At 51.4% G+C, this 17,428-nt stretch overlaps 1 protein-coding gene across 8 annotated transcripts in view; it reads right to left on the reverse strand.

Moving 5' to 3' along the window:
- Positions 1-17,428, reverse strand: part of eif4g3a (eukaryotic translation initiation factor 4 gamma, 3a) — a 43,502-nt gene that overhangs the window by 12,030 nt on the left and 14,044 nt on the right. For 5 of the 8 annotated variants that reach the window (XM_035520194.1, XM_035520201.1, XM_035520200.1 and 2 more), the window contains 21 exons: positions 16,556-16,648; positions 14,580-14,612; positions 11,551-11,571; positions 10,336-10,521; positions 10,129-10,240; positions 9,627-9,736; positions 8,659-8,775; positions 8,163-8,259; positions 7,199-7,915; positions 6,982-7,067; positions 6,553-6,793; positions 6,102-6,226; positions 5,170-5,289; positions 4,691-4,846; positions 4,256-4,453; positions 3,988-4,134; positions 3,629-3,865; positions 2,885-2,989; positions 2,581-2,719; positions 2,304-2,407; positions 491-581 (listed from right to left, as the gene is read on the reverse strand). In XM_035520194.1, the coding sequence (XP_035376087.1) occupies positions 491-581; positions 2,304-2,407; positions 2,581-2,719; positions 2,885-2,989; positions 3,629-3,865; positions 3,988-4,134; positions 4,256-4,453; positions 4,691-4,846; positions 5,170-5,289; positions 6,102-6,226; positions 6,553-6,793; positions 6,982-7,067; positions 7,199-7,915; positions 8,163-8,259; positions 8,659-8,775; positions 9,627-9,736; positions 10,129-10,240; positions 10,336-10,521; positions 11,551-11,571; positions 14,580-14,612; positions 16,556-16,648 (3,235 nt within the window). The remainder of the gene's footprint in view (positions 1-490; positions 582-2,303; positions 2,408-2,580; positions 2,720-2,884; positions 2,990-3,628; positions 3,866-3,987; positions 4,135-4,255; positions 4,454-4,690; positions 4,847-5,169; positions 5,290-6,101; positions 6,227-6,552; positions 6,794-6,981; positions 7,068-7,198; positions 7,916-8,162; positions 8,260-8,658; positions 8,776-9,626; positions 9,737-10,128; positions 10,241-10,335; positions 10,522-11,550; positions 11,572-14,579; positions 14,613-16,555; positions 16,649-17,428) is intronic. The other 3 variants (XM_035520195.1, XM_035520197.1, XM_035520196.1) reach the window with 3 other exon arrangements.

The following is a 17,428-nucleotide window of genomic DNA, read 5'->3' on the forward strand; positions in this document are numbered from 1 at the left end:
TGTAAACTGTTCCGGGCAAAGGTCTCACCGCCAGTGGGAGTCTAACAATTAACATCGAACTCCCATCCACTAAGCAGATCTGTTCTAATGGTGGGACACCAGTGTGAGGCGCATGTCAAACAATCTGTCAGTCAGTTTAGAAAGTGAAGCGATTCAAAACACCAGCCAATCAAACAGCAGGTCAGAAAGACTGGATGACCTGCCCCACTGGAGCGCCACGGTTTAGGGGTTACTGGTAGAACTGTATACAGGCAGAATTTGATGCCAATTATACTGACAAAATCATTGCTAAAATGTTAAATATCTGCTCTTCCTGTTACAATGACAACACTGAAAATTTTATACACACAGACACACACACAGACACACAATCAAGCACAGTTAAGTGCTGGGTTTATGTGCAACTGTATCATATATATGAGCAAATGGTGTTTCACTGTTTCACCCTAATCAGCATCCCATGCGCGTGTATGTGTGTGTGTATCCTCACCAGGATCACTAGCCTTGGCTCCTCCACTGCTACCCTTCACCCAGTTGAGTTGGGCCCTTGGCCCCAACTGGATCTTCTCATCTAACTGTGGCTGAGAGATTATAAAAACAGACAGACAGACAGAGAGAGAGAGAGAGAGAGAGAGAGAGAGAGAGAGAGAGAGAGAGAGGCGGTGTGAGTAACGTCTGTGAATTAACTTCTGTGTTCTCCTTCAAGAAGCCCAATCAACCCAAGGGACCTGAAGTAAGTTAGACCAGCAGGTGGCGGTATGCTCCTGGTCACAAACGAATCAGGCTTAAACGCCCGACAGGGCTCCTCGAACGGAAGCTGGCGCGGGAGAGGGCTGGAAGCTCACGCACACACACGCATGCGCGGGAGAGGGCTGGAAGCTCACGCACACACGCGCGGGAGAGGGCTGGAAGCTCACGCACACGCATGCGCGGGAGAGGGCTGGAAGCTCACGCACACGCACGTGCGGGAGAGGGCTGGAAGCTCACGCACACGCACGCACGCACGCGTGGGAGAGGGCTGAAAGCTCACGCATGCGCGGGAGAGGGCTGGAAGCTCACGCACACGCGCGCGCGGGAGAGGGCTGGAAGCTCACGCACGCGCGCGCGGGAGAGGCCTGGAAGTTCAAGCATGCGCGGGAGAGGGCTGGAAGCTCACGCACACGCACGCGCGGGAGAGGGCTGGAAGCTCACGCACACGCACGCGCGGGAGAGGGCTGGAAGCTCACGCACACGCATGCGCGGGAGAGGGCTGGAAGCTCACACACACACGCGCGGGAGAGGGCTGGAAGCTCATGCACGCACGCGTGGGAGAGGGCTGGAAGCTCACGCGCGCGCGGGAGAGGGCTGGAAGCTCACGCACACACGCGCGCGCGGGAGAGGGCTGGAAGCTCACGCACACACACGCGCGGGAGAGGGCTAGAAGCTCACGCACACACACGCATGCGCGGGAGAGGGCTGGAAGCTCATGCACACACGCGTGCGCGGGAGAGGGCTGGAAGCTCACGCACACACACGCGCGGGAGAGGGCTGGAAGCTCACGCACACACACGCATGCGCGGGAGAGGGCTGGAAGCTCACGCACACACACGCATGCGCGGGAGAGGGCTGGAAGCTCACGCACACACACGCACGCACGCGTGGGAGAGGGCTGAAAGTTCACGCGCGCGCGGGAGGGCTGGAAGCTCACGCACACGCATGCGCGGGAGAGGGCTGGAAGCTCACGCACGTACGCGTGGGAGAGGGCTGAAAGCTCACGCATGCGCGGGAGAGGGCTGGAAGCTCACGCACACGCGCGCGCGGGGGAGGGCTGGAAGCTCACGCACACACACGCATGCGCGGGAGAGGGCTGGAAGCTCACGCACACACACGCATGCGCGGGAGAGGGCTGGAAGCTCACACACGCACGCACGCGTGGGAGAGGGCTGGAAGCTCACGCGCGCACGGGAGAGGGCTGGAAGCTCACGCACACACACGCACGCACGCGTGGGAGAGGGCTGAAAGCTCACGCATGCGCAGGAGAGGGCTGGAAGCTCACGCACACGCACGCGCGGGAGAGGGCTGGAAGCTCACGCACACGCACGCGCGGGAGAGGGCTGGAAGCTCACGCACACACGCGCGGGAGAGGGCTGGAAGCTCACGTACACACACGCACGCACGCGTGGGAGAGGGCTGAAAGCTCACGCACACATGCGCGCGCGGGAGAGGGCTGGAAGCTCACGCACACATGCGCGCGCGGGAGAGGGCTGGAAGCTCACGCACACACGTGCGCGTGGGAGAGGGCTGGAAGCTTCGGCCGGACGCACCTTTGAGATCTTGGGGATCTTGGTGGGGTCAATGGCACGGCGGTTGTTGGTCACGGGTACGGTGTTCCATGTCTCGTCCCTCGCGCCATGCGGGTCCCGCCGCTCTGTAAACACCACGACAGTGCACGCTAGACGCCACTGCCCACAGACCTGGACGTGTCCGCTGTGTTTACCCCTCCGTCACTCAGGGGAGCTGAGCTGGGGCGGTTTTATGTTTTTTGGCCCCGGTGTGTTGCCGTAGCAGGAGCAGCTGGGCGGGGCCGGCACGCATGCTCACCTGGCCTCCTCTTGTTGTCCTTGGAGAGCAGCTGCTGGTGCACCTTCCTCTGCTCCTCCTGCTCCTCAAGTTTAGCCTGCTCGTGGATCTGCTCGATGGTCTTGGGCCCCTGGTCAGCCCTGCGTGACACCCAATTGTGCTGCAGGTACACACACACACACACACACACACACACACAGGTCAGGTAGACACAAAGTCCGGCTTTAGTCTATATGAGATACCCAGAACAGTGTGTTGTGCAGTGAAGTAGTTTTTTTGTTGTTGTTCTTTTGCACCACACACACACACACACACACACACACACCAATCTCAGGTCAATCACGTCCTGAAGAAGGAAGCGAATACGAGACGATGTCTTGCGCTCTTTGACGATTTTCTCCATCTGGTTGAAGTACTGGTCCATGCGAGGCTATTGGGACACACACACAGCAGGAGATGATCAGACATCGCTCTCACACACACACACACACACACACACACACACACACACACACACAGGTTTTGTTACAACATTTTTAAACAAAAAGCCACAATCCCCTGGCTTGTGTGTGTCATATTGATCTTGGTGTGGGTGGGTGGTGCTGTAGATGCCGTCACGGCCTGTGGGACCCACGTTAACCCTGTTAAAGTCCAGAACCCTCCTGGATAAATGCCTATAAGGAAACATTATATAAACACAGGGCCAACCGAACTGGGGCGGGGCAGGTGGAGGAAAGGGAGTGGATTGGTAGGAGAACTGCCATCGCACCCTCCTCCGTGTGGATCAGGGTGGGGGTAGGTTGCGCAGAGCTCTGCTGTGGCCTCCTGGACCCCTTACGCTGGACGTCATACACACACACGGAGCTCGGTTCATGAACGCTCGGTTCATGAATAGCTCTGTAATATCACCATGGACCTTCATGAGGCCAAGGAACAAAGATGGCTGATGATTCAAGAACAGGAAGGTAAACCACTGTCGACCTTTTATGGCCTTCATTGTGGCTCAAGAACTGCTGTTAGAGCCTACCGTGCGCATGTGTGTGTGTGTGTGTGTGTCTGTATGTGTGACCTTGGCCTTCTCGAAGTCCAGGTCCTTGCCGATGGTGGTGAGGAGCCGGCACAGACACTCTAGGCTCTCGTCCTCATGGTGTTTCAGAAGCTTGACCACACAGTCGTGCATGATGGGCTCCGTCAGCATGCGCAGCTTGAAGAGCTCGCCGATGAACTTGATGTTGCCGGTGGAGCGTCGGCGAGCACGATCCTTCTGCTCCTCCAGCTCCTCCTGTAGACGCTCCCGCTCGCTGCCCTGTGGGGTGGGGTGGGGGTGTAGTAATGTTAAAGAAACGATACCATAGTAAGTTAACATTGCAGCACTAATCTGAGGTAGTACAGGAGTGCGGGGTTGAGAATTTTCTAAACAATTCCTACTGATGCCGCAGAATCAAGCTCCTTCTGCTTCCTCTCAAACGCAGCGTCGTCCATTTTGTCTCTCTCAAACTCCTTCTGGCAGCGGTTCAGCAGAAGCTTCCGGAAGTTCACCGTGGTGCTGGGCTTATCCGCCATGGGCACCTTCAGCTGCAAAAACAGGCAAGGAAGATAAAAATCAGTACGGCAAGGAATACTTGCTTCCGGCTGGCAGGGTGTAGAATGGAGGCCGTGGGCGGGGCGAATGCGGGTACGGCCGGGGCTAGCATACCGTAGCCAGGCAGTGGCACATGTTGGCGTAGGCCAGGCAGAAGCTGGGCTCGTCGATGGCCTTCTCGAACACCAGGTCGATGACGCCCTTGAGGCGCTCCTCTGTGTCCACAGTCAGCTCTGCCACCTGTTTCATCAGTTGTGTGAACATCTGTGGCGTGAGTTTGTTCAGGATGCTGCGCACCTTCCGGAAGAGCTCCTGACGACCCGCCGCAAGAACCACCACCACAACAACAAAAACAACAACAGATGTGTCAACAGACAACATCCGGAGGATAAACAAAGACTTCCCAAATCGTTTGAGTGCAAATCATTTCGGTTGGAGAGTAAAATCAGAGACGGTGCGGATGGAGAGGAAGTCTGCATGCGCTCCCGTTTCTCGTGGGTTCCTGGGCAGACTCTCGGCGCGGCCGGTCGGAACCCTGCTGGGTAGTACCTGCGTCTTCTGGGTGTCAGGGTCCTCGGCGAGTCCCTCCCTCTTCCCGCCAGGCTTCCAGGCATTTTCCGCCTTCTTCAGCTGCACGTCGTCGTTAACGGAGACGTTGGTGATTATCTTCCGGGGCGGGGGGCGACGGTTACTCAAACAGAGGAGCTTGAAGCGGGAAAGGGCAGCGTTACCCAGGCAACAAACAGGTGCAGCTCACAAACGGCCTGAAAGGTTTCAGTATCGTTGCTTGTGAATTGTTGCCGATGTGACGCTAGTTTTAGCTTGGGGGCCGCAAACTGGAGTTTTTAGGGTGTCATGACATGTCTTCTATACATGTGTTTGTGTGTGTCCTAAAAATGAAATGTGTGTGTATGCTCTACACATAAGAGCAAGGGTGTATAAATAAGTGCTTGGGTTGGAGATAACTGTGTGTGTGTGTGTGTGTGTGTGTGTTTGTGTGTGAGAGAGAGCCTGTTCTCATCACTTACCGCTGTACCCCGTCCTCCTGGTATCTGCCTTGTAAAATCAGCGAATGCCGGCGTGAAGTCCGGCCCCCTGGAGATGAGCCGTGAGTCCGCGGCTCTCGTTGGCACCTTGGTTTGGTTGATCTGAAACGGCACCGTGCAACACCATTACTCCATCAGCAGGGGGCGCAGCGAGTTCCAGCCACTCCGAAGCCTCCTGGATGAATGGAGATGCAGCCCCTCCCCCCAGCTTTCCCTCTCTGAACAGAGCCTGCATTCTTTCACCAAGACCGAACCCTCCCACAACAGCTCTAACCATAACCGTCATTCTGATTTCAGATCAGTGCTAGAATTTCCATAAGCAGAACGTCCTCCTCCACCCTGTGGCAGTGGGAGAATGTGCAACCCCCCACATAGACCCACTCCATATGCCGCCTTTCCCATAAACAACGTGCTTAACCAATCACAGCCCTGTGACTTAGGCACTCGGGGCAGATCCGGACGGGGACCAGCATGCACGTGGCCTGACGCCTGGGCCGGCCTACGGAGTCAGCCAGGTGAGGGACCGTGGCCCCGGGTGGAGCAAGCCCTGGTTGGAGCAGGCTCTGGAGTAACGCGTCGGATGGTGGGCAGGGCGTTTACCCCCCCCTGGCTGTTCTGCTGCCAAGCGTGACATAGGCATAATGCAATTTTAATGGAAACAGGACGACATGGAGCATGTCAGCTGGACACGCACGTGAAGCATGTTCGCTGTAGGCTTCTCTTTTCTCCTCCGGCGAGAAGCGCAAGGCATGTCTCCCGCATCCAGACGTTTGCGCTCAACCCTCTGGGAACGCTGCTAAAAGGGAGTTTTTGTCCGTACACTTGAGCTGCACGCTTCTGAACGTTTTTGCGCCTTGTGCTAAGTGTGAGGTCGGTGTGAGCGAGGCCCCCAGTGCAGGGGAGCAGAGGCGCACCTTGTCCAGAACCACGTCGCTGATCTGGGGCAGGCCCTCGGGCTTCTGCACACAGGCCGGCGTAAACTGGAAGCCCAGCAGGAAGTCTCGGTCATACTGCCTTTTGCCATTGGTCTGCAGAAGCGCTGAGAGACAGTACAACAGACCAGTGAGAGGGAGGCATTGCAACACTGCACAGTGTAGCCACTGTGACTGAGAAAAGGGAGTTAGAGCCAAGCTGCCGTTATTCCGCTAAATACTGAGATTCCAAAATGCCATATGATATAATATTATCATGCAACATTTGAACCAAAAATGATTTTAAATGAATTTATGAATTCCTACATGCACATTCACTCATCCAAAGCTCTCAAAATGTAAATTTTTTTTTTATAGAGCTCTATTGCATAATGATATTAGTATTACAAAGATATAGGAAAATTGTTAATTCCTGATCCCGTTTTGTTCTTACCATCGGAAACGAGTAACAGAGGGGGTGGGGATGCAGTAGAGCCCCTCCTCTCCCCGGGAGTGACCCCGCCCTCTGGGCGTTCCGGCTCGTCTCCGTTCCGTAGCAGGTCCGACGCCGTCTCCCCATTCTCGGCCGGAACGGAAGGCTTCTCCAGGAGCGCTGGAGCCGGGGAGGGGCCGTTTCTGGCTTCCGAGGCCGACCGAGAGACCTCCCGGGCGGAGCCGTCCCTGCTTGGTGCCTCCTAGATGGGTGAGGAGGGGAACAAGCAGGCGTTCACATGGCATGCTTCAGGCATCGAGGGACAGACTAGAGGGGACAGCCGTCCCCCTACCGAGACTGTTGGTGTCACAGCGACGGGTTTAATCTGGTGAGGAGCAGGGGCACATGCCTACGCACACCAAGAAACCCCCCACACACACTCACACACACCTCCTTCTCCTCCTGCGAAGGTTCTAGAGTCACGCTCCCTTCATTTGGTCTCTTGAAGCCCTTTGGTGTAGCAGAAACAGCTTGAACTGTCACAGACAAAAACAAAAGAGCAGTCCATGTCAAGTCCTCAGGCTGTCTACATTTCTGACGCGTGTATCGCGCAAAGACTTCCAACCCGGGTGGTCACGACACAAACTGAAGGCACAGTGAATGGTACCTGCTGGCGGTATCTTTCGGGAATGAGCTTGTGCGTCAGAAGCGCGGCCAGAGCCCTGTGATGCGGTTTCTGCTCTCAGGTGGACACTGTGATTGTCTGAGGTCTTGCTGGCTTCATTGGTCTCGCTGGCAAGAGGCGGAAGTACCACAGCCAGGCCAGGAGGGGACGCTAGCGCGGCCGCGGAGGGTAGCGAGGTGTTCGGGGTGGCGGGCGGCGATGCGGGCCGCTCCTCTGGGATCTCGTCGGTAGGGGGCGGCGGTGGCGGCGTTCGAGGCTCCTCTGTGAGGAGGGAGCTCAGGGTCAGCTGGGGCAAAGGCGGAGTGGGGGTCTCCTGAAGGCGGAGCTCCTGGTCATGGCCAGGAGAGGGCGCCGGCGACTCGGCCAAACCGTTGACCACTTTGAGGGGAGGAGAAGGGGAGGCTGGCGGACTGGGGCAAGACCCCGGAAGAGGGTCATCTGGGAGGGCCGGCGGGCACCGGGCAAGGACCGCACAGGACTGAATCTCTTCTGGCTCTCCTGCAGCGGTGGGCTTGCAGCTGCCGAGTGGAAGAGGGGCACTAGAGGGCGCTCCAGACACCTCCGGGTCCGGGAAAGAAGGAGAGTTCAATAAAGGGAGACTCGGAGTGTCCTTTTGGTTTGTGCAGGGCTGTGGAGGCCTGAGTCCAGATGATGATGATGATGACTTATGGGGCCCAGAAACTGCTCTGGGCTTGTCCTCTAAGACCAAAACAAATAGGAACATCAAAGACAAAAGGTAAATTATCACATTTATGTGATAACCCAGTAATTTTGCAGATCCACATTCCAGCCCATCAAGTTCCGCCACCTGATCCGACATCTGATCTAGCTAACCAGTTGATATGCAGGGAACACTGTTCAACTGTTCAGATCTCCAGGACAAGGGACCAGTGATCAGTGCTCCAAATCAGTGCTCCAGGGCTGAAAAATGAAGGGCGTGACATACCTGCAGTGGGCTTGCAATCTGCCGCCCCCGGGCTAAGTCTGTAGGGTGGATCCGCGCTGTACGCTGACTGCTCTGGAGTTTGACTGGCACTCCGTTGCTATGGACACACAGCAGGAAATGTTAAGAGTATCACACATCACCCAGACGTACACTGGCAGGCAATTCTGTGTGTGCACCAATGCTCAGGTTGATGTCCGTTGGCTGTACTCTGTGGACGAAAGCTTAACAGAACACAATCCATCAGTATAGCAGAAGAGAAAATAATTGAATGTTTTTTAATAAACAATCTTTCATTATTATTATTATTATTATTATTATCATTACTACTACTTTTTGTTATTTATTTCCATACTGTCATTACATCTTTGATATTTTGTCATTATCAGTTTTTTATTTTAGTTTGGAAAATTCGAGTTAACTTGAGTCTAAAACTAAACCGAACAAGAGAAGCAGGAAGACAAAGAGGTGCAAGCATGGTTAGAGGTGTTCTTCCCACCTGAGGGGGCGTGGGGGTGCTCGAGGGACAGCCCACAGGGGGTGTGGCATGTCCGCTCCCAGACATGATCTCCTCTGTGATGTCCTTCCCGCCCTGGTTGGGGTCCCGGATGCGGATCTGCTCGTGTGAGGAAACATTGAGCACAGGAGGTGTGGGTGTGGTGGGGGTAAGTGAAATGGCAGAATGACCTTCCTGTCTGCACCCTGCACTTCCTGTCTACATGATTCTCTTCCTGACACGTCACTGGACTAGTCTGTGCCTGTGTATGACCCTGCACACCCACACGCCAGAGATCCGTTTGCTGGGTACACAAACTCAGAGCCAGTACCATGAAATCAGAACCAAACCAAAGTCCAGATGTAAAACCCAACACAGGTGTTTGGCTGGTGCCATAAGAGGGGACACCATGGTGGAGGGAAGCTGAACCTAGACAGCCTGGGGTAGAGAGGAACTATCACAAAGACCCCCACACTCACACACACACACACACACACACACACACACACACACACACATACACATACACATACACATACACATACACACACTCACACACACACACACACACACACACACACACACACACACACACACACACACACACACACACACACACACACAGCCACATTAAGAAGACCAACCATGACTAATGTATGACAACTTTCAAGAGAATATGAAGTATGGCTTGTAGCTGTGTGTTTGAGGAGCGTGTTTGAGGAGCATATTAACTCCAGACGTTCTGCTACTCATCTGATCTGCTGGGTGGGTGCTGAAACAGGGAGAGCCCTTGGCAATGGTGGTGATGACACAGCAGTTTTCCATTTGTCCATTAAATGTGCATGAGTGTGTGTGTGTGTGTGTGTGTGTGTGTGTGTGTGTGTGTGTGTGTGTGTGTGTGTGTGTGTGTGTGTGTGAGAAAAGCAGGGTATGGTTCAGTCTCTAGTGTGCTGTATGTGTGTTTCACTCACTGGCTTCTTCTCACGCTTGGTAGGTGGAGGAAGTTGAGGTGCTGTAGGCACTATGATGGGGGTAGAGGAAGGATACACTGTCTGGCCTGAGAAATAGGCTGGCCCTGCAGCTGAGAGAGAGAGAGAGAGAAAGAGAGAGAGAGAGAGAGAGAGAGAGAAAGAAATCGAAGGAGAGAGAGAGAGAAAGAAATCGAAGGAGAGAGAGAGAGAGAGAGAGAGAGAGAGAGAAAGAAATCGAAGGAGAGAGGGAAAGAGAGAGAGAGAGAGAGAAAGAGGGTGGGAGAAAATGCAGTCAGTGTGATCCAATTCATATGAGTCACTGATTAAAACAGCAACTGAGAGGAAGGTTCTGGAACGTGGTCAGAGCTCAGCTGGTAATCAGACGAGCAGAACAGAAAATAACTGCCAGTAACTAAACACACTTGTGTGGGAGCGATAGGCTCAGACAGCAGAATTTACTCTGTAGTACTCGCGACTCCGAAGCATACAAGTGTGTACTGACCGTAAGGGGCAGGATATTCCCCGGGGCCGGGGCCGGGGTAGAAGTTTCCGGAGGCAGGGGGTGGTACAGAATATTGCTGAGGGGGCCCGACATAGGGCGCGCTGGGTCGGTACTGGGGGCAGAGCAGCGAGAGAGAGGGTCAGGACCAACACCACAGGAAGGGAGGGCATTCTTTTGGTTCGGGTTTTTTTTTTTTTTTGTGTGTACCTGGGGGATGTAGTATTGGGCCGTCTGGGGCGAGGGGAACGGTACTGGGCTCACAGTCATCATGATGTGCTGACTAGATGAGTACACGGCTGCCGCCGCCGCTGCCGCCTGAGAGCCGGCCCGCAATGACGGGCTGCTGGCGGCCAGGGAGGGCCGGACCGCCTGCATCTGAGTCCTGTGGAGAAACTGCGGGATAAGGGGGTGGGGGGGAGAAGTGAGGCTGTTAAAAGCAGGACTCTGGGTAATGTAGTTCTTATTAAGTGCCAGCATTTATATGGGTGGATAGGGGAAACCTTATTCATATGCATCTGGTGAATCATTTCCCTTTTAAGCACACAGACAGACACAGACACACAGACACAGACACAGACACACAGACACTTTTGAATGCAGTGGTATTATGGGTAGAGGGGTAGGACTGTGTCATAGCTCTCAAACAAAGCTTTCTTCACGAGGAGAATAGCGCATGAATACTGGAGGAGAAACACCACGCTCGCTCGCTCTCTCTCTCTCTTATATATTCTATATGTTCTAACCTGTTGCTCATGTACAGTACAAAAAAAAAGTTCTAATCAAAGCAAACCTCTTTCCTCCTCTACAGTTCTCCAAACCGCAGGTCAACACAGGAAGCACAATAAGCTTCCACCCCGTCAAAACACCTCTCGGCGTCAGACGTGGGGAGACGTGGTGACTTTGGCGTCAGCGCTAAAGCACAGTGTGGCATCTCTTTACTCGTGGTACACGAGCGCGATGCGTTTTTCGGGGCATGCTACACGGACGGGATTCACGCAGGCCCTCGGCAGCACGCACGGCCTCCGCACGTCGGTGCCGTGACGGAGGGCTGTAATCGTGTGCCGGCTAAAGCGGGAACACCATCCTCGGCGGAGACGCGGGGCTGCGCCAAGCTGGCGGGTGGCTGGGACTCCGGTTTCAGAAGGATTCCGGATGGGCGTTTTACGACACAACACTGACGCATTCCGCCATGCTGGAGCATCGAGAAAGGGTGACTCAGGGAGCACAAATTGGGCATTTGCAGTTACATCTAGAGGTGTGAACAAGCTACGCAAGTCTATCTCTATATCCAAGAGCAGACTGAACCAGCCACACACAGAACAGGGCAGTTCAAACCATAAACAAGTCCACTGGGTGGCTGATGGTATAGGTGAAAGGGTTAGGGGTTAAAGATCATGCCATGCACATGGGGGGGGTGTTTACCTGAATGGGTCTGAATCCTCCCTTCAGTATGGAAGCAGGGAAGAGAAAAGCCAGCATGATAAAAATTAGTGGACATTCAACACACACACACACCCAACACACCCAGGTCATTGGTTCAGCTTCCAACTCTAACTAAATGTGTATGTGTCTGAGCAGTCTGCATGAGTTTATTCCAGAAAGAGCTCCACCTTTAGCTTCACCGTCCTGGCTGGTGTGTTAATAGTAGGAACATGGAGGGGTTCATTAATGCTGCCTACACCACCCCTCACCCAGGTGTGGGGTTTTAACCAGCACACACGTCAGTCCAGATACACATCACATGTTTTTCGGAATTTCGTAACGCTGTCCAACGCAGCACTGTGGTAGCCGGGCTCTGAGGTTCGGTGGCGGTGCGTGTGGGTGGAGGCGAGCGTAGTTTCAAAGTCGTCCACTTCCACACCACGGGAGTTAGAAAAAACAGGCCTCTTCCACATATAATGGTGAACGGCGTGTTATGGTGCATGTTTCAAACACCATGGCCCCCACCCACAACTATACCCTACTGCCCCTCCACCCAGATAACCCCCAACTCCCACTTCAGCTCAAGACAGAGAGAGGTGTGAAAGGACCCCAGTAACCTGAGGGCTCCCAGCTACTTAGACTGGAATAAAGACACTTCAAACGTTTTGGGAGGTTTCCAGCCTCTCTGTGTCTGAGTGTGAAAATGATTGTGTGTGTGTGTGTGTGTATGTGTGTGTGTGTGTGTGTGTGTGTGTGTGTGTGTGTGGCCACTGATGAGCCTTTATGTACCAATGGAATAGAAAGCACAGCCAGGATTGAAAGACCACTCTGCAGCCTGACGAAGAGTGTGTGTGTGTGTGTGTGTGTGTGTGCGTGCGTGTGCACATGTGTAGGGGGATCTGGTGATTTATTTAGCCATGAGTCATATATGCCAACTGGAGAGGGCACCGAGCTGGAAAGTAATTTTCTGATTGTTCACCGTGTGGATATGTGAGATTGGGGGGCAGGGGTGTGTGCGTGTGCATGTATATGTGTGTGTGTAGATATATATATCAGAGAGAGAGAGAGAGAGACAGAGAGAGAGTGAGGGAGAGACAGAGGGAGAGCACAAGAGCGAGAGAGCGAGAGTAGGAGAGAGAGAGACAGAGAGCAAGAGAGAGAGAGCGGGAGGGAGGGAGAGAGAGCGAGCGCGAGAGAGAGAGAGAGAGAGAGCGAGAGAGAGCCCTGTACTAACACAGTGATCCCTCTCTCTCTCCTCTGCATTTTTGTTTCTAGAGACCTGCAGGCTGCTGGTGCTGTCAGGGTGTCTGTCGTGTCTGGACAGAGCAGCAGCTCAGGAAACACTCCAGCAGCACTCCCGCAGCGGGTGGGAGAGGCAGCCGCCGCCTTCCTGAAATGCGCGTAAAAGGAGTGATCTGGAGGAGAGGAGGGCAGCTGGTGGAGTGTGTGACCTCACACTGACCTCACCGTTATGCTACACTACGGAGATGTGGAAGCCTCCAGCACTGTGGGGATGGGTGGAGCCATGGCTGGAGACAGCTACATTTGCACTGCTCACTGACAATCCCAAACAGCACACTGGAATTGTCCGACAGGGAGAGCCTGTGCGCGTGTGTGTGTGTTTTTGCATGAGCATGCATGTGTGTGTGTTTCTGACAGGAGCAGAAGAATGGCCGTATTCGCGTTTGTGTGTGTGTCTGTACGTGCGTGCGTGTGTTCGTGAGTGTGTGTGTGTGTGTGTGTGTGTGTATGTATCTGAAACACAGAGTAGCTGTGAAAGTGTCTGATGTGCTGAGGTTCGAGTGGGATGAAGGAAATTTCTTGAGCTTCCTCTGTGAGAACCCCCACAGCCCTGCCTGCCCTTCTGCTGTATGAGAATGCCCCGTTGTTCCACACACACACACACACACACAGACACACACACACACAGACACTTCTGTGTGACAGTATTACAGCCTGTGAATACTGGACACCCTCAAGTAGCTCCAAGGTATCAGTGATCCAGGGGTTTTCTGGGGTCCCGGGCACGGTGCCACATGGCCACACGCATGGGCACTGCACAGCTGTAAAGAACACTGTAAGGCACGGCCTGCTACGCTGTAAGGCACTGCTTATAACGTACTAACTGTAAGGGTGCATTCAAACGTGGACTCTGTTCAAAATGCTATTTTATGGCCTACGGTAGGACAGGGTCTCTGTGGGCTCTGAGCATTCCACTTGTTCTTCCTGCCGCAGACGCTTGGGTTGAAAATGTTTCAAATGGAAGCGGAAAAGCTCCGTGCATCATGTGCGGCCTCTCATGAGATAACCAGGCAGAAGAAAGGGGTGTAGAACTGTGAATCAGAAGACAAAGTGGAAGACAGAACGGCGGGGCAGGAAGCCCTATGTCTTCCTGAATGAACTCTCCCTTACGCCACAACTTAAGAAAACACCAGCTCAGAAATACTGAAGCCTCGGCTAAATATTTTACTATAGTATTGTGAAATGATGAAGATGGTTTATTTGCATTTAAAATTTTTTGTGTGTGTGTGTGTGTGTGTGTCTGTCTCTCCGCTGTCATACCATAATGGACAAATATGGCAGACAGGTAGCTATTGACAGCAGCATGTTCCAAGATTGTACACCCTGAACAGATAACAGCAATAATATTAAGAGTAATAAAAATTATAATGATAAATAATAAATCAGGGTGAGAGTAAATAAATAAATAAAAACTTCCCACCCAAACACCGTCCATAAAAATCCACTCCACTCCTATGCTGGGCAAAATGTACCACAGGCCACTGTAAAACACAAGCCATAACAGCGTAACACACCAGCTGTAACTACAGGCCGTGATGATGTCACTCTCCATTCTGGAGTCTGAACAGGTGCTAATGTCACCCAAGTGACCAGAAGCATGGGAGCAGAGATGCGCATCACGCATCACGCGCCTACATCCCTGCTGACCGGCGCTGCCATGACCGGTGAGTGATAAACTAGGTGTCTCCTACTGCCCCACTATCCCACTCCCACAGGGAACACGGTACCTGGTGGTGGGCAGGTCGGGACGCCGTCACAAACTGATGGAGAGAGAGAGAGAGAGAGAGAGAGAGAGAGAGAGAGGGAGAGAGAGAGAGAGAGACAGCACTCAGATTATTATTATAGCAACACTGGAGACAGCATTAACTTGGCATTTACATACACACACACACACGCACACGCACACGCGCACACACGTGCACACACGTGCACACAGAAGAGCAGGCGGATCTCCTAGTAGGTGTCAGCATGGGACTAATGACTGTGTGAAGTGTGCGTCTGTCAGCATTAAGGGCAGGCAGCCTGGGGGCACACAGCTGAATGCAGGCCACACAGACATGTCCCCATTGCCTGATACACTGCATCATTACTGCCGAACACCCAATACCCAATCAGAGATGCGCTAGCAGATCACATGGGCAGCAGAAATTGCAGAGAACTGAACACAACAACCCCCCCCCCCCCCCGCGCCCAAAAAAAAGGGATTTCAGGTGTTCTGTATTATGATTTTAAATCTTTAAAATGTATAAAAATATTCGTTATAATTAGGGCTAAATGACTAATAAATAAATAAATAAATTTAATATAATTATTCATTATAATTCTATTTTATTAATCCTATTCATTCTCTCATTTTAATATAATATATATATTACACACACACACACACACACACACCTCAATAAATTAGAATATCATTGAAAAGTTTATATCAGTAATTAAAAAAGTGAAACTCATATATTATATATATATTTATTACACACAGAGTGATCTATTTCAAGCATTTATTTCTTTAAAAATGTTGATAATTATGGCCTAAAGCCAATGAAAACCCAAAAGTCAGTATCTCAGAAAATTAGGATATTGTTCAATAAAAGTTCAATAAAAGTTCAATATTGTAGACTCATGGTGTCACACCCTAATCAGCTAATCAACACAAAACACTTGCAAAGGTTTCCTAAGCCTTTACATTTTTTTAATTGGTCTTATATAATATTCTAATTTTCTGAGATACTAAGTTTTGGGTTTTCATTGGCTATAGGCCATAATCATCAACATTAAAAGAAATAAACACTTGAAATAGATCACTCTGTGTGTAATCAATCTATATTCTAATTTATTGAGATGTACCTGTGTATGTGTGTGTGTATAATTTTATATATATATATATATATATATATATATATATATATATATATATATATATATATATATATATATAAATTAATTATATACACACACACACACACACACACACAGATAGAGAGAGAGAGACATCTACTTTTTCATATATAAACTGCCTCCTACTACTAATTCAGAAGTACTAAATCAGCTTGCACAGTTGATGAAGGACCTGTCTGAAACGTTCTGTTTCTCGGAAACCTTACAATTCTTAAAATTCTCTACATCTCTTACTACCGTACACTGCAGTTACTCACCTGGAATCTTAATATTTAGTTTAATTATGTTTAGAAACTTATGTATATTGACTAACAAGTTTTTTAAAATGTCTTTTTTCCCTAAGCTTCTTATTGCTCGAGCAGCAGTTGCATTCGCTCTACAGAAGTGCAGTTTACAAACTCACGAACTAAAGCTGCATAATTTTATCTGATTCTTTTCACAAAACAAGGAGAGACATTTGTAATTATGGCAGACGTCTGATACGCTGACTGAATAACACACCTGAAGCTTAATTTCTAGAACATAATCACGACAGCCACCTACATCACGGAACATGAAATATCAGTCAGAAAAAAAATTGCAATTGGATACCCCCTCCCTCTAAGCCCCTCCAAGCTGTTCAGCTCTGCTCATAATAATTATAATAATTGCAGCTATCACTTTTGACACAACCTTACAGCTCTAATTACTGCAAGGCGGACGACTCTGAGACGTGGAGAAACAGTGGGTATGGTGAATAACAGCTAATCAGTCGGGCTTTTCCCGCTGGCAGTTGTAAAGCTGTGGGAGGAGCTACTCTTACCGGCCGACTGGGAGGCTGCATGTTGACTGGCTGAGTCTGTGGAGAGTACATGAGGGGTGCAGAGCCAGCACTCTGGGATGGGCCGTAGGCGGGCTGAACACACACAGCCGGAGGCGTGACAGAGGATAGACAGAAACGCGCACACACACGCGCACGCACGCACGCACGCACACGCACACGCACACGCACCCTATCATCATTAAAGCACACAAGTGTACAAGTCATTACAGGACATGACTGCAGTGATTCCAGTGAAGTAAAAGATATAGGAACGATATGAAGGAATATATCACTGCGTGTGTGTGTGTGTGTGTGTGTGTGTGTGTGTGTGTGTGTGTGTGTGTGTGTGTGTGTGTGTGTGTAAGTGAAGGAGAAGAGATGCTGTTAGAGAGATTCTGCCACCAAACAACCTCAGATACATCCAAAGCTGGAGCACCACTTATGGGGCACTGAGCTGGTCTGTGTGTGTGGGTGTGTGTGTGTGTGTGTGTGTGTGTGTGTGTGTGTAAGATGTCTGGAAGATTCCAAATATGTAACATGGAGTTTGGTCTACATCAGTCACCCAGCTGAAAGGATTATGTGGGTTACATTTAGAACACACTACAGACACTAAACAAAGACACACACACCCCCCCCCCCCCCCCATACAACCCTTCACAAACAAACACACACACACACATACACACACACACACACACACACACACACACACCTTTAAGAGTGAATGAGATGGAGGTCATATGGGAAAATTTGAACATATGAATTTATATTTTTCTAATGATCGCAATGAATATAAGAATTTGGTCAAAAAATACATGCATTTCTCCCATCTCTGAGGAAAGTGGTTCAGTACCAGGTAGCTCAGAGAAGACT

The sequence above is a fragment of the Electrophorus electricus genome, chromosome 20 (assembly GCF_013358815.1).
Source record: "Electrophorus electricus isolate fEleEle1 chromosome 20, fEleEle1.pri, whole genome shotgun sequence".
Taxonomy (NCBI): Eukaryota; Metazoa; Chordata; class Actinopteri; order Gymnotiformes; family Gymnotidae; genus Electrophorus; species Electrophorus electricus.